Source organism: Aricia agestis, chromosome 20 (assembly GCF_905147365.1).
Source record: "Aricia agestis chromosome 20, ilAriAges1.1, whole genome shotgun sequence".
Classification (NCBI taxonomy): Eukaryota; Metazoa; Arthropoda; class Insecta; order Lepidoptera; family Lycaenidae; genus Aricia; species Aricia agestis.
Window position 1 is genome coordinate 5,242,215 of NC_056425.1, and position 17,108 is coordinate 5,259,322.

The window sequence follows — 17,108 nt, forward strand, 5'->3', positions numbered from 1 at the left end:
CTTAAAACTATAACAATATTATGTAAGTTGACAACCCTACCTGTTGCATCTGCTGCGCGTCGAGCGAGCGGAAGAGCAGTATCCCGCGAACCGCCTCCGCTAAGCGGGCGCGTTGGGCGTCCGACTTGGGGAACACGACCGGCGCACCCTCGTCCGAGTCATCCTCCTCTGGGTCGTAAGTCTCCGCGAAGACAGACTTACGCCGATTGTTGAACCGCGCCACCGGCGGCTCTGTTTTGAAAATGGAACAGTTAGAACCATAGAAATTGTCTCAACTTTTTTATAAAGCTGTGCACTTGACAAAGGCTAATTGTTCATTCAGATTTATTTTACCTCATGGTTTCAATAAATGAAATAAGTAATAATAAAGTCGTTGTTATTTAAAGATCCTTAAAGGTAAAGTAACTCTCAATAAACAATAATACATATGTTACATCCTATACAAAATAAAAATAAAAAACTACCCTACAATCAGATTGAATAAGTTACGAGTTACGACAGGCTTTATAAATACTCTATAATTTGAAGCTAAAAACTTGATGGCACTGATGAAGTTGAATTTGTATTAATGAAATAAATTAAACTTTATTTAAACCAAATAAGATTATATTTCACGTGCATATATGCAAAAAATAATTAATTATGATTTTCTATTCGACAAGCATATTACATATTTCGTTTATTATTTATTGTTTGTTACATTCTGATAAAAAAAATCAATAAGAAGTTTGAAGTATGTTTATGAGCTAATAAATAATTTATTGTTACTAAAGTAAATTAAGTAATTTTTATTAAGTACATATTATACATTCATAATATTGAAATCTGAAATGTAACAAGTAAGTATGGTAAATTGCTGACTGTTGTAACAAGTAAGTATGGTAAATTGCTGACTTGTAGGTTTCTCTTTTTTTTTTTAAATAATAATTATTGTATAGTATGTCAAAAAAAGTGAAGAAATTAAAAAGTGGCAACATCGTAATGTCATCACTGTCATCCCTTTTTTCTTAGATTGATTTGAAAGAAAATGACACTATGATGTTGCCACTTTTTAATTTCTTCACTTTTTTGACGGACTATAGTACTATTACTATCATCTCCAGTATAAACTCTTTATCACTCTTTCTACCGATAGATTATTAAATATAATGTGTTTATTTTTTTTTAAATTGCATATATGATTATATATTATATATCTATAATTGTATTATTAATTTGAAGGTATTTTAATCACTTGTCCTTTAAGGGTTTGCATCTACCTCACTTTCTCTGCAACACCCTAAGGTTTGGCTGGAAGATAATGCCACGAGGCATTAAGCAGTAGTAGTAGTTTGTACAGAAACTTGCAAAAGTTTTAAATAAATAAATAAATAATTTAAGTTTAATTTACTTAGAAAATAAAGGTTGATAAAACTACCAAATCATATTTATATTGCTGACTGCATTGTACAACTCATAAAAATTTGCATTACGGTCATACGCCATGCATATTATAATAGTAAAGTTAAGTAATAAATTTTAATTTTACTCAAGTACTAAATTATATTCATGCATTTTAAAAAATCTATTTTTACAGAAATGTTTTATTGCAAAACATGTACATATTTTAGCTAAAACTTGTGTATATTTTGGTAATGTAGGTTTTATAATCTATTTTATATTTGAGCAGGTGGTACTGAAAATATTAGTCATGTTTTTGTTACTTGGTTAGTAGTGTAACTATTTTGTAATAGGGCTGCCACTAGTTCATTTTTCATTTTTCAATAACATTAAGAAAAACTTTATACTGTTTTGAAGTAATGTAATAATAGTATTTCCTGAGTAACATCAGAGTCTTATTAACATTTAATATTTATATCAATAATAATGAAATAGACCTTCCTCAAATTTTATCTACAGTTATACTGTAAGAATAATAGCAAAAATTTGCAGATTTGGCTATAGTAGTACAATAGATATTGGTATAATCATAATATGTACTATATCATGCAATAAAAAAATAAAACAGGGCACTTGAGATAGAAAACTAAGCTTTAATCCATGGGTCTCAAATATAAATGAACTTGCTTCATAACAAATTTTAAAATGAAAACTAATGTTAAATTGAAAATTTAAATCAAACACAAATATTAAATAGACAACCCTAGACACATGTCACATTAAATTTCTATAACAAATAATGTCCAAGGATTTTAGCACCTGTATATTATAGCCACCCAAAAGGCAGATACAATATATCACCTTGACTAATTTTACACATTAAAAAGGCCAACATCTGCTTTAGTTTAGCGCATCTAGAGCTGTAATAAACAAATATGAAAATTATACAGCATCAAAGAGTCGGATGCACGAATTAGTTTATGGTTTATATCACAGAATTGTAGACATGTGTAAACTGTTAATAGTTTTATGACAGTTACATTAAACTTTAGGTCACTTCAAAGCTATTTTCCCTGCAAAATTTTAATGCCAACAACAGAGATTTAGAGGAATAACTCTCATAGAAACTAGTACTTAAAGTAATGATAAACTGACTTCGATATATATTATATTCTGAAACTTATTGTAGTACAATTCTTAGAACTATTCTACTAATTATTTGACTTAATTTAAAAAGCAATCCCTCTTAAAAAATCTAGGATCTAGAAATAAAAATAAAATAATATATTATTATGATTATTTGCTGGTTCATGCTTTTTTCAAAACAAAACATTAATAAAATCTCCAGATGGAACTTATCACAAAATTTATGTTATAATGCTGAAGATTTATATGCAAACTCTTGGTATTTGGCTCATCCTTTGACACCTCACATGCCTTGGAAGTGTTAAAATTTATGTACGTAAAACAAACATTTCACTACACGCAATGGTTATGGCATACGGCCAAAATTTACAGCTTGCTGGGTATAGGCACAGCTATATAAATACTATAATTTAACAGCTGTTCAAATAAAGTTAAAAAGACATGTATTATGTATGAGTTCTCTGAGGTGAAAACTGGCATGTTTTCATTGACAGTTTGAACACTTATAAAGACAAATTCTGCAGAAGTAAAAATAAAATGACTTTTTCTGATGACCCAGATCAATTTAGATATTTCATTTGCATAGTTACTTTTTCAAGTTTCATGGTATTGCCTTAGTTTTGTCTAGACTCTAGAGCTTATGAAAATATCAAATTAATATTTTATCCTAAACTAAAAATATAAAGCTACATGTCTTCTAAGAGTATAGTTTAGTTTTGAATAATTTCTTTCAGTGCTTGATGTGATGATCTAAAACTTAGCATGAAAAAACCAAAAGGTTAACTATAAGCTTGGCCTCTAACTAAACAACCCGATAGCAAAAACTGGTCTGTATCACTTCAAACCGACAGGCTGCCGACTAACCTTGGTGCTGGTGCCATCAGTAATAATATACGTGTAAAATAACGTGAAATAGTACCTTCTTCGTCTGATATAATCGACTCGTCCGGAGTCCCCGCCGACGGACCCCGCACTACGGTTGTGGTTCTGTTCTGTTGTAACCTCGTGAAGAACTCCACGGCATAGTTTATGACGTCGCCGGGCTGCTCCAGCAAGTAGCTTATAGTGAACTCCAGGAGAATCTCTCTGAGGTCATCCGGGACCTGGATCCGACCGCTCTGGGGCTTGCTCATCTCTGACCGCACCGCTTCGCCTTCCTCTCTAGCCCTCGCAGACAACGTCACGGCGACTCGTCACGTTAATTATTCAATATCATAGCCATCGAATTAGCTAAGCCACACACCAACGAGCGATATTACGATGGAATAGCACTACATAAACGTTAGTAATAAATAAAACCACACTATAGTACTAAAACTCACAAATAATACTTTCGACTACTGATAATAAATTTTAAGGACACACTTTTTTCGAAATATTCTTCGACCTCCAGCCTGACAAATATAAAATCTCCTTTCACTGAAAAGTAAAAATTAAAATGGCGAAACAGGATTGCCCTACTTCGGTCAACTTCACCCAAACCACAGATTACTGTATATATTTGTAGACCCAAACTTCACCTGCAAAACACAGATAAAAAATAATCAGATAAATCGATGTTGCCAGTCTTTATAAATTTTTCATAGACAAAATGTGAATACTTTTTCTATCTAAAAATTATAAAGGCTAGTGAATAATAATGGGACATGGCGAAAAATCTATCGTCATTCCTCACACTCACGGAATGAGGGATTTTCATTTATATTTTTTAAATTTTAATTTTAACAATCTTAACTAGATGGCGTAAGGATAGACACTTCTAGATTTTCTATTGGTTCCTCACCGATCTGAAATTATCTGCAGGAAACACAACCCGTAGGCATCACTGACTACATACAAACCAATGACGACAATATGTCAAATTGAAGAAGGGACAGTATTAATTAAACAAAACAATACTATCAAAACATGAGAAATGGCTTCGGCCTGATGAAAAAACTTATTATTCATATTATTTATACCAAAGAATTGGCTTCGGCCTGATGAAAACTCTATTTCAGATGGTTAATATAAAAGAATTGGCTTCGGCCTTCACTATCATTCATTAAATAGAGAAAACATAGAAATGGCTGTATGGGCAACGCTCCCTTTGCCTGTCCCGACCGGGACGAATTAACAAAAAAAAATAAAAATAGGTTGGGTTTCCAAAAAATATCAGTTTACAGTTATCAGTCAAGTGTGACATAAATCAAAATATCTTAAACCTAAGCGATCATTGGCCTAAGCGATTAGACCAGTACACTGGTAATAGTTTAGGAACACGCTGACATAATAAAAACTTGTCAAACTGAAACTTGACAACTGAAAAAGTTTTGGCGGGCATGTCACTTTCAAACTTCTACTTTTTATTGTTTTTTTTCATATAATGGCACTTCGGCTATAACCATGGCCAGTGTCGAGTATAATATTATGGCGGGAAAACAATATTCTTTAATACAATTTTTTATATATTATAGTCAGGTCAGTCAGGTCCAAAGTCTAGTCAAAGTCTAGAGTCAATACAGTCAAGAAGTCAAGTCGGTCGATTCAGTAAAGTGGTAGGACGCTTTACTGAAACTTTTGATGGAGTTTTGGTGGGAACACAAAAGAGCACGTTTCTGGTTACTACATCACTTTCCCACACTTGTGCACGATAACGAATATTTAATGGTTAATATCCTACCAATATTACACATTAAAAACCCAGATAACACAATTTTAGGAAAATAATATAAAAACACAACATCACTCTTTCACATTCTCCGAAAAACTCCTTTTTATTGTTGGTGTGGTATTTATTATTTTTTCCCAAATTGTGTTATTTGGGTTTTTGATATTAATTATTGGTAAAATATTAGCCATTAAATATCCGTTATCTTGCACAAGTGCAGGTAAGATGTTGTCAAAACCAAAATTTATAATTCCTGTGACATTTGGTGTGAATATCGGTAAATAGGGCTATTTCTTCCGTGAATTTTAGCTAAAACATCGTTATAATAACTTTATTATCCTATTCATTGGAATATTATTGCGTCTTTTTCAAATTGAAATGTATCAAGTTTTACATTATTTTGCCCAGTTTTGTAGTATTTCGCATTCTAGCCTACCCATCGCCATCTAGTTACTAAAATGGAAACTGTTTGACAATCAAATTTAAAAAAATAGGAAAATCCCGATAATAATGTATTGTAAAATGGGTACATAATTTACTACTCCTCGAGATATACTGCCGTGAATGGGCCCTTTATGCCCTCATACCTCATACCTCATTTTAATCGTCGCATCGCCGTCGGTACGATAAACGATCATTTTTATATTATTATAAAAATTACATAAGACAATTTATGGAGCCTTATTTTCATGACTCAAATATCACTTCGAGCGCTGGCTCTCTCACTTGCGCACACAGCGGATACTGACCGATGTCTCACGAGTCACGCCGCACGCGTGAGTGTACAGCCTGCGATCGAAGCGACACATAAACTTAATATAAAGTTGATATACCTATATGTCGTCTACAGTTCGACAAGGCTTTAATTGAATGTGTCAATGTCAGTCAATGTGCGCTGCTGGTAAAGGAGAACTGTCAAAAATGACGTTTTTGTATGATATGCCATGTTCGTCAGCGTATTTTTGGACAAACCTTTTATTGCGCATGTCCAAGAGATGTCATGGCAACGCCATAACAAGTTGCTGGTCAAGTCGTAAGCAACGTCTTAATTGTTTATACATGCTAAAATAATAAAAGCTAAACATAAATACATAAGCCTAAATTGTCTAACAGCCGCACAAATAATTTATTTAGCACTATGATAGTGTTTGATTATTTTATTTTGGAAAATATGGATATGGATCACTTGGAAAAATTTAAAAATTTAATTGTTTTTTTTATGAAATAAGAGGGCAAACGAGCAAACGGGTCACCTGATGGAAAGCGACTTCCGTCACCCATGGACACTCGTAGCATCAGAAGAGATGCAGGTGCGTTGCCGGTCTTTTAAGAGGGAATAGGGTAACAGGGGAGGGTAGGGTTGGGAAGGGAAGGGAATAGGGGAAGGTAGGGAAGGGAATAGGGTAGGGGATTGGGCCTCCGGTAAACTCCCTCACTCGGTGAAACACAGCGCAAGCGCTGTTTCACGCCGGTTTTCTGTGAGAGCGTGGTATTTCTCCGGTCGAGCCAGCCCATTCGTGCCGAAGCATGGCTGTCCCACTGGTTTGTTCATTGCAACGCCACCAACAAATTGCAATTGCGTTAAATGTCAAGTCGTAAACAGTTGTCGTTGCCATGGCATGACATGATTTGGACATGCGCATTAACTAGGTTTTGCAGCGAATGCGCTAAAATTTACGCCGACGAACACGGCCATAGAAGCGTTAGTTCCTTTTCTCGCCACGTTCATAAACAGCCTTGTCGAACTCTATATATTAACTTTATGAAAAAGAGAATGTCATAAATTACGTAACATTTATGAAGCGACATTACATAATAAAAACTAAGGAAGAGTAACTTCGTCAAAAAAAGTGCACCAAAAGGCTACAAAATGTGACCCGAATACATGCATATTTATGCATGTGTTCGGTACACATTTTTCGTGTATATGTACTCGAGTGACATTCAACCAGTTTGACATGACAATTTTGTCAAACTCATTTTACAATTTGTTTACATAGGTTTGTTTACTTACGTTTTACGTAGCTTTTTACAATATTTTTGTTGTTAAAATGCCTAAATGCCCTGTGAAATGATGTAGAAGTCATACATATACGACTTTTAATACAGGAATAACCTTTCATCTGTAAGTGTATTGTTTAAAATTATGCATAAATTTCTTGTATTTTTGCAATGATATTCTATGTTACTAACGTAACTAGATTGGAAGTTTACGGTAGCAACGCGTTGCCACTTCGAAGATGATAAATAATATAATTACAACATTTTTACAAAGTCGCCATGGACAGTGTTATGCAAGATGTAACAATTTAATCATAAACGAAATTTTAGGGTCTGGCTGACATTATACTATAGTTTGTGCGTTCTAAGATGATATGGGTGACAGTTTTCATGTTCCTTGCTACGGGTTTTTTTAAAAGAAAACAAAAAAATCTAAATGTAATAAATTATATTCCATCTACAAAAACAAATGTTTCCTATAATTGTAAATGAATAAAAATGAAAAGATGCTAAATGCTAACTTATTAATAAAAATTATAAATATTAACTGTGAAATAGGAGTATAAAATTATTGTTATGAAAACATTTGAAAAATGTCATATGCATGAAACGGAACTTATGTCAATAGAGATTGACTCTGTTGAATCGAAATCAAATCGATAAAAAAGGGCGGCCATCTTAAATCGCCGGCACCACTGAAATGTCAGTACGAAATCGATAATTTCGATTGCAATTCCTTTACGATGTGATTCGATATTTTTAAACTATCGATTAATTTTTGTTAGGTAACTTCCCTACTATTGTCAATTATAATGTGTCACGCATATCATCATAAAACGCACAAACTATAAATGCGTTATAAGATGAATGGGTATTCTCATATTTCTTGCTACGGATTTTTTACAACAAAACAAAAAAAATATAATGTAAAACATATTACATTATATTTTTTTTGTTTTGTTGTAAAAAACGTAACTACGTTCAATCGACAAAAACAAATAAGTATTTCCTTTAATATTGTAAATGAACAAAAATAAAAAAAAACTGCTAACTATTATTAAAATATTATATTAATTGTGAGTTATAAGTACAAAATTTACGTAAGTTTTTATTTTAATTCTGTAATAATTTAGCACATAGATTTTTGTAATCTGAAATCGTCTTCTCTAGGTGCTTGGACAGTTTTAGATTCGCCCGAGTCGTACAAGGTTTGTTCATAATAATTATAACATGTATATTATTATTAAGGATCAGAGGAAAATGTTTGATTTCAAAATAATAATAATGTGCTTGTTTCTTCGTGATAGTAGATGTGCTAGGTGTATACTGCATAATACTATCCACTTTTGACAATTATTGTTTCATAACTATGACAATGACAATAACCGCGCAGGCTGTCGTTCGGCGCGCAATATTATGATACGTTACCTGGGATACGAGGGCTGCTATTTATGTATCCGGAACTGGCCACTTACAAGAACAATATTTAAAAAGTAATTACAACATTTGAAAATAGAACTCTTTGGTTGTGGCTGTATGGGCAACACTCCCTTTGCCTGTCCCGACCGGGACGAATTAACAAAAAAAAAAAACTCTTTGGTTGAAGAATACATTTTGTTTCATGTGACTGTCAATTATTTTTCCATTTCCATTGTTGCGTCATTTTGAAAATTGCGTGTCTTCATTTGCCATGGATTTAACGCGTGAACATTTTCGTGCAATGATTTACTACGATTTTCGGCGTGGGCTAAATCAACAACAGTGCTTTATTCAACTCACCGCAACTTTTGGAGATGAAGCACCATCAAAAACCACTGTTTATCACTGGTAGGTACACAGTGAGTTTAATCGTGGGCGGTCTATGCTCACGGATGAAAATAAAGAGGGTCGCCCAAAAACAGCTGTTGTCCCACAAAATATAGATGTTGTGCGGGAACTAATAATGCGTGATCGTCATGTTACATATCGCGAGATAGAGGCGTCCTTAGGCATAAGTATGACGAGCATACATAAGATATTACACGAACATTTGGCTGTAAAAAAAATATGTTCGCGTTGGATTCCGCACAACTTGACAATCGATCAAAAACGGGCTCGTGTCGATTGGTGCAAAAAAATGATAAAAAAATACAACCGTGGTACGTCAAAAGCCGTTTATAATATCTACACAGGTGATGAATCTTGGATCTATGCATATGACCCCGAAACTAAACAACAGTCAACGGTGTGGGTGTTCCAAGATGAGCCGAAACCAACAAAAGTTACTCGTGCAAAAAGTACTTTGAAGCAAATGATCGCCTGTTTTTTTGGAATTAATGGACATGTGGCTACAGTGCCATTAGAGAATCGTAAAACGGTTAATTCTGAATGGTATACGACCATTTGTTCACCAGAAGTCTTTGAAGAAATAAGAAAGGACAACCGACAACGCAGAATCATATTACATCACGACAATGCTAGCTGTCACACCTCAGCTGAAACAACTCAGTTTTTGGAGGGTGAAAAGATCGAATTGACTGGTCATCCGCCGTACAGCTCTGATTTGGCACCTAACGATTTCTTTTTATTTCCATACGCGAAGAACAAATTACGTGGTCAACGTTTTTCGAGCCGCGAAGAGGCTGTTGATGCGTTCAAAATGCACGTTTTGGAGATACCTCAATCAGAATGGAAAAAGTGCTATGAAAATTGGTTCCAGCGTATGCAAAAGTGTGTCGATCATCGCGGCGAATATTTTGAAAAGCAATAAAACCATATTAAATGATATATGTTTGTTTCTTTTTTTAATTCCGGATACATAAATAGCAGCCCTCGTACGACCTTGGCGAAAATCTGAATTGTCATATTTTAGTGTTCGAAAAGGAGCCAAATTTAAAACGGTTGAAATATGGGAGTTACGTTTCCTTAGTTTTTATTATTTGTAGAGTAATGGTATAAAAATAAACCACATTAAAAATATTTTTCAAACTTTTTTATTTTCTGTACATAACTAAATTAACTACTTAATAATAAAGTAACTATGATACAGTCAATTAACAGTAACAACAAACCACTGCATTTACATTTATGCACATTATATAAAAAATAACATTTAATAACATTACATACAACAACTATTATGGTTCCTGTGGTAGTATTAATGCAAATTTTGTCAAACAATTTTTATCAGGATATACATAAATGTCTTCAAAAGAATAATACGGATTGAAATCACCATCTTCCAGTGCACAATCATCATCCGAGAACAAATCTATTTCTTTAGGTTGTAAAGTTTTCAATATCATACATTCACATTTCTCTAAAAACATACAAATATTTAGGACGCTTCTACTGGAAATACAGTCAAAATGGTCGCTTATGGTACTTATATTTATGCCTGGGCTTTCAAAGATTTTATTTACAACGACAGTTGCCCACTGAAAAAACACATTTTCTTGGACTTGACCTTCCAAATTCAGCCACGGCGCTGGTTCCAAGTAAGTATCAGGCGAAATTTTCTGTAGAAACGGCTTTGTGTATTTGGCCAACATTATGATATTTTGGAAATAGCCAACTGTTCTGATAATTCCCTTAGAAGAAAGTTCTGATAGTTTTTCTGATAATTCTTTGGCATCAATTGATAAGTGGTCCTGGAAATCAGAAAATATTATTTATGTAGTATAAAATCTTTAAATATTTTTTTCACTTTGGTAATAATTTTAATACTTGCAATATTATTAAAAAATCGTAATGATTTGCGATGATGATAAATTACACCAAAAGTAAAGCCATACCAATCAATTTGGTTACATATATGATAATGTGAATAAAAATTACCTTTAGCTCTTTAAATGAGCATCCTTTAAAACCTATTCCGTCTAAATATGACAATATCCCGTCGTTTTTATCATAGTCCACATTTTTTATAGTGACAATGGAATCTCTGTAAAAAAAAAGTATTAAAATACATGCAACATAAGAATTAATTACATTTGTATTATTTCACACTGTTATATAAAATATTACCTTGATATTGTTCTTATTAAATCATCCTTGTCAACTTTTTTGTATAGATCGGAAAATAATTTTACATTCATTTTATTCTTCCAACCGATATATCCAGACTTCAGTTTATATTTTGTGTCTACGTCTGCGACATTTATTTGGTCCTCCAATAATATAGATCCTGCAGACCCAACGACAACTGGGACGCTATCGGAGAATATGTCTATAGCATCAGAGTTTTGCAGCTCAAATAGCAAACAATTTAATTCAGAACGCCCTTTGAGACCGAAGGTCGGAAGCTCCGAATTCAAAAGCTGCGAGAGGTCCCTAAAGAATTCCTTCATCAACTTACTCGTCCATTTTCGACGATACATCGCTGAAACTTTGAACGCTGAGTGCGAAAGTTTGTCGAAAGTTTCTCTGTTGTGAAAGTACGACGACTTCTCCCTTATCACGATAGCACCTCCTTTTCTCAGCTGCTCTATCGCATCGCGTAAAACCTTCTCTGGGTATGTTTTGAGCAGTGAGTATATCTTATGCGCGAGATTCTTGGGTATACCATCGTCGTTGGAGAGCATAACGATGGTCATTATCAACTCTTTCAGCATACCGAACTGCATCTCCTGGGACGGCGGAGTTTTGTACACGTTCACATCCTGAGCCGGAGTGGACAGCTCTATACTGTATTGCTTGTTAAAATCGTCAATGCTTCTAGCGATGCACTCGTACTCGTCTCGTATCCCCTTATTCTTTTCCATCTGCAATATCAGCCAAATCAGCTCCAGCATAGGTAATCTCATTTCGTTGACCAGTTTCAGAATGTTTCCCTGGTTGTAGACTCTGTTTTTCGTCAGCAGACCCTCGTAATCCTTTATGGAACCCCTCCGCCGCTTCAACTCACACAGGACTCGCTCCTTCCAATGCTTCCAGATGGAATTGGAATCCAGTACCGTTCCTCTTCTGATAATCGCAGTTACTGTCTTGGTGGGATCTATTAAAGACAGCAAGTCCCTGGCGACATAATTTCTGATCATCAGCGATCCCGCCTGTGTAGTCGGACTGATTATTTTGACGGCGACCTTGCACAGCGTCAGGATTTTATCCTCGAGGGTGTTCCACGTGAAATCTTTCCTTCTCGGTGCCGACCCCGTACCTTTTACCCTTTCCCCTGGTTCTCGTTTGATCGTTTCCAATTTTACTTTCGATTTTCTAACGACTTTCTTCTTGACTCTCCTTTTGACGACCTTCGGTACTTTCTTGGGCCCTCCGCCCAAGGTCTTTTTTTTGTTTCTTGTGAAATACTTGTTCCATAAGCGAGGCATATCCATGAAAATGCTGGAATCGAAACCGCAGGGGCCCATGCCGTCGCCATATCTCTGGCCGTTGTCGTGCTCCTCGACCTCTGTTTCCTCGCGCATCGGGAAATACATTTTGGGTCGTTCCCGCTCGTTGACGGTCACGATTGTGTTCAGGCTTATATTGCGAACTTCGTCCCAGTAATGATGAACGTCCTCCATTGTTTCGAAGGAGAAGGATCTCTCCAGAGCCTTTAGGTCCTCGCATCTCGGCCATTTGCCGTGCGTATCCAAGATTTTGGCGTGACGATTAACGTAGAACACGTAAAAGAGGACGGTATTCTTTTTGAACAGCGACGGGGTGGGTTTCTCGATGACCTGAATGAGACCGAGCGTTGCCAACATTTTTAGGCTATGGCAAACTGAATTCTGCAGCTTAGTAGATTGCAGCAAAGGTTTCTGGACCTCCGCGGGCGCGTCTTTGAGTTTCATTCCCAGAGTTTCCTTATCGACTTTGGCTACGAACGCGATGGAGCCTATCGCGTATTCGACGGTGATCTCGGGTATTATAGAGAACAGAGTGGAGAAACCGGTAGGCAATCCCTCATTTTTGACTTCATTGAAATAGACAGATTGCATAATGAGTTCGTGTAGTTTTTGCACTTTCATATATCTCGGGTACGTGACTTTCGCCAGAGGTTGGGTCTTCTCTTTGTCACTTTTGCTCTTCTCTTTCTCTTCTGCCTTTAAACATATCTCCTTGTATTTGGCTTTGATGATCGGATCCGTCGCCTTTATATGTTGGGCGCATATCAGATAGGAGTACCTATTGTCTGATCCGGGCCATTTCAATTTTAATATTTTCAATTGCTTGTCGAAAGCCAACTTCTGTATGAAAAGTTTCATCGCTTTCGTGTCCATTGGCGGTTGTCCGATTTCCTTTGACACCAAGGATCCCAATGTTTGAAAGCCAATGACGAATTGTCTCTCTTTGATAACTTTTAGAGTGCCGTTCGCGAACATGAGTTGTTTTAGTGTCAGATCCTTCTTTGCGTTTATTATGGATCCTTGCATAGTCTCAATTCCTGTTAGGGAATTTGTTTCTACTATAGCATTGTCCATGCTTTCCTCTTCATTGTGTTTGACTTTCTTTTTGGGTACTTTAGATGTGCTTTCGCTCGATTCCTCTGCGCTTCTCTTCTTTGAACTCTTAACTGCTTTTTTTGTATCATTCAAATGGTTCAAGAATTTTTTCTTTTCAACTGCATACTTTTCATCCATCTCGTCCAAATTTTGTGCCGTTATAGCTATAAACCTTCGAATAACATTTATATTATACAAATGAATTAAATTTGAGACTTAGGGCGCGTTCAGTCTTGCACGTTTTCAGCGCGTCGCTTGTTTTCCGAAACTTAAAACTTATTTACATAAAGTTTTAGTATGAAAACTATCAAATCACAGCCTATAGATTTTGGTCAATATTTATGTATGTGTTACATAATTAATAACTCATACTTACAATATTTTATGCATCCTCTCACCATACACATTCATACTGATAAATTCACCAACTAAACTAACTCAATAAAAAAGTGAGTACAAACTTACCTTGCAGTCCTCTGTCTGCCTTTATCTTCTAGAAACTCTCTTATTATCTTCCTATCTCTAAATATTCTGCATATACTTCTGCTTGTGTAGAATTCTACGCCGAGCAGTTGAGCGAGCTCTATCTGAGTCAGCCCACTCTGTCCTGCATCTAAAAATCTCTCGTAGGCTTGTCTCAGGAGCCCGACCCCAACTTTGTATGTGCATTTTAATGGTGGTTCCTGGTCTTCATCATCTGTCTCATCATCATCACTTCCGGGGTTGAGGCATACAAATTTTCGCCTCATCACATAGGCTGGACCCTTCTTTGAAGTTGTCTCTATAGCTTTTTCTTCCTGTAATTCAAGTCATATCCTTGTTTACATGCTTTTATTAGCTTGGGCTGCATGTATGTAACAAAAACTTTGATAGTGATTTTTACATATCTTCTATCTATAGTAAAATTAATTATAATAAGTATTTAAACATTGCATGCAGGCTAATAAGATCCAATGACAATGCAATAATTTGTTAAAATTTTTGAAAAACAAATAATAAAAAAAGAGTGTCTTTATAGTTTTTTTATAAAATAAAAAAGAAAATATTAAAGAATTTTCACATAAAGTATAAACAATAATTAATAAAAAGAAATTGTTATCATAGAACATACTTACAAAGGAAAATATATTAAACGTTTTCTGGAGTCTTTTACTCTGTTTTGATGTTAGAAGTCCTTTTTTGATGACCATATCAGTTCGTTCACAGTAATCAGGCTGTTTCAACAGATACTCAACCATTTCATGTATCTTTCCCGACTTGGGCAAAGACAATAGTAGAGGTTTATGGAATTTCTTTGTTCTTAACAGGAGGGTTTTCATGGACCTACCTGCGACTACTTGTGTGATAAAGACCACACTGATCAAGTTCAATTTAAGTAAATGTTTACGATTGTAAAACAAAAGCTTTGATTCATTAATTATTTTTGTTAAGTTTGTTTTGCCTACAGTGATTTGACCCTGAAAATAAATATTACACATTCTTTTTATACTTTGTTCATCATTAACAATAGGTTTTATAAATTGAGTGATGTTAAGACTTCTGGCTACAGAATTGAGATTGTTTTTGAGTTTTATAATTGAACATTATAATTTTAACACCTGGATCGCGGGAATCACAGGCATAATAGATTTTCAATTGGTCTGCAACAGCCGGTGCTGCTTGGGGATTGATGGGTTAATTGCAAAAAATGTTGTTAGTTAACTAAGTAACATAAATCTAGCATTATCTTTTATTTGAGAGAAGAAAATCTTGGGTAGCATTTAAAAATTTAAAAAGAAAACTTACATTTTCTCTAGCTCGTCCGATTAGTTCCAGCATACAGTAATGTATAGGAGTCATCATAGTCAAATATGAGATGGGTAAATTAGAGGCCAAAGCTCTCCATCTCTCTTCTATGGAAGCCACCATTACTAATCTATTTCCATATTTGGCTTCCACTTCTTCATATGAGATTTTCTCTATTTCACTTACAGAAAGTGATTCCCTTTCATCAAAATTTGTACATGAACCATACTGGCCATCTACTGGACAATATTCATAGGGGCCATCTACGAAATCTGGCTAGAAGGTTAAAAAACATAATTATTATAATATACACAAGATGGTGTGTAAGTTTATGTACATTTTTTCTATAGAATGTTTGAATTATAATTCTAAATTCAAATTGCAATAATGTCAGTCCTAAATAAACTAAAAGTACTTACTGGATCTAAAATATGGCCTGTGTTTTCGTCAATTATGGAAAATCTGTCCAATATTTCTACTTCTGGTAATGGTTGCTTCTGAAGATAGAATTCTATAGAACGATAGTTTTTAATGAAATCCCAGTACCGACCTTTTTGTTTTGTCGTTACCGGTGTATTCAGGCATTTTTCCACTCTCTTCCAGAGTAAATTGAAACCAATTCCTTGCAAACCATCAAGAGCTATCTCTGTTATTAGAATGTCTTTATAATTAAGAGAAATGGACTTTAAAAACGCCATGTCTGTTAGTATATCGACAGAGACATTAATTGTTTAATTGAATTATTAATTTATAAACTTTTAATCAAAATATTCACAGAAGTAAACATTCTAAGATCCACACATGTTTCGTGTTTTCTTCCCAAATGTCAAAATCTTTGACGTCATTTTGACATTTGACAAGTAATAGTGATGTCCTTATATCTTTATTCTATGATCTATATATTGCGATCATATTGCGACGTAGTAATCGATTCAGAAAAAATATAGCCTGTTGCTATTTCCAATTTTTAAATCGAATTGATTTTGTTGGGTTTTGCTTAAATCCGTATCGTAAATGACCAGTTGTTGGACTTCTAAGGTTTTTTTACAGAAATAGCTGTAGAAAATAATATAATGGAAATAGACATATTATGTAATATATTTGTGTTCTTAAATTATTTAACTTTGGATACCTATGCATAAATGAAAATGCGGACGATTTTTAGCTTTTATTGATTTTTTGGTAAAAATAAACATTAGGAAAAAGCCAGTTATTGGGACAACATTTCAGTTATTGGACACCCAAAACCAGTTATTGGACAACTAGCGGAAAATTCACACGCGGTAGCCCCCATTCGGCACTTGTGTCACGTGTAAGGTTCATAGAATTCAGTTACCTATTGCTTTTAGCGGGCTTCCTGGCACAAATTATAATTTCTGTAGTAAACCATTAAAAAATATAAAAAATATATGGATTATTTGGTAATTGGTTATCACTGGTTAAGTGAACCTCAGTCAACAGTAGCGCCAACTAATGAGAATAAGAGCTGCTTTAATTCCGAGTAGCCATCCAAAATTTGGGGTCATAAATTTATTTAAAACTATCTTAGGAAATTGAAGAATAAGACACAAGAAAGTTTCAATGTTTTATTTACTAAAGAAAAGGAATACATTTTATCCTTTGCTAAAATATTTAGCATATATTTAATATTTTAATGAGAAAATGATCATAACATTGCAACATAGGTATGAAATATAAAAATTTACACCATCAAACACATAATA

At 34.5% G+C, this 17,108-nt stretch overlaps 3 protein-coding genes across 3 annotated transcripts in view; all 3 read right to left on the reverse strand.

Annotated features, from left to right (window-relative positions):
• Positions 1 to 4,002, reverse strand: part of LOC121737310 (cAMP-dependent protein kinase type II regulatory subunit) — a 56,291-nt gene extending 52,289 nt beyond the window's left edge. The window contains exons 1-2 of the mRNA XM_042128951.1: positions 3,446 to 4,002; positions 41 to 231 (exon numbers count right to left, since the gene is read on the reverse strand). Of these exons, the coding sequence (XP_041984885.1) occupies positions 41 to 231; positions 3,446 to 3,659 (405 nt within the window). The 5' untranslated portion in view covers positions 3,660 to 4,002. The remainder of the gene's footprint in view (positions 1 to 40; positions 232 to 3,445) is intronic.
• Positions 4,003 to 10,241: 6,239 nt separating this feature from the next.
• Positions 10,242 to 16,179, reverse strand: LOC121737304. Its single transcript, XM_042128935.1, has 7 exons — positions 15,804 to 16,179; positions 15,385 to 15,660; positions 14,715 to 15,056; positions 14,065 to 14,396; positions 11,183 to 13,771; positions 10,994 to 11,099; positions 10,242 to 10,806 (listed from the first exon to the last, which is right to left on the reverse strand). Exons 1-7 carry the CDS (start codon positions 16,080 to 16,082, stop codon positions 10,294 to 10,296), a joined length of 4,437 nt encoding a protein of 1,478 aa, XP_041984869.1. The 5' UTR covers positions 16,083 to 16,179; the 3' UTR covers positions 10,242 to 10,293.
• Positions 14,426 to 17,108, reverse strand: part of LOC121737306 (semaphorin-1A) — a 389,517-nt gene continuing 386,834 nt past the window's right edge. Inside the window, exon 18 of the mRNA XM_042128942.1 lies at positions 14,426 to 14,437. The gene's annotated coding sequence lies outside the window, so the exon portion shown is untranslated. The remainder of the gene's footprint in view (positions 14,438 to 17,108) is intronic.

Bases quoted from the DNA above. Each gene is read 5' to 3' on its own strand.
- LOC121737304 (XM_042128935.1), bottom strand. From the start codon at position 16,082: ATGGCGTTTTTAAAGTCCATTTCTCTTAATTATAAAGACATTCTAATA. The intron at 15,661-15,803 runs GTAAGTACTTTT...TTAACCTTCTAG, and splicing joins CAGGCCATATTTTAGATCCA to CCAGATTTCGTAGATGGCCC. The intron at 15,057-15,384 runs GTAAGTTTTCTT...ATTTATTTTCAG, and splicing joins TCGGACGAGCTAGAGAAAAT to GGTCAAATCACTGTAGGCAA.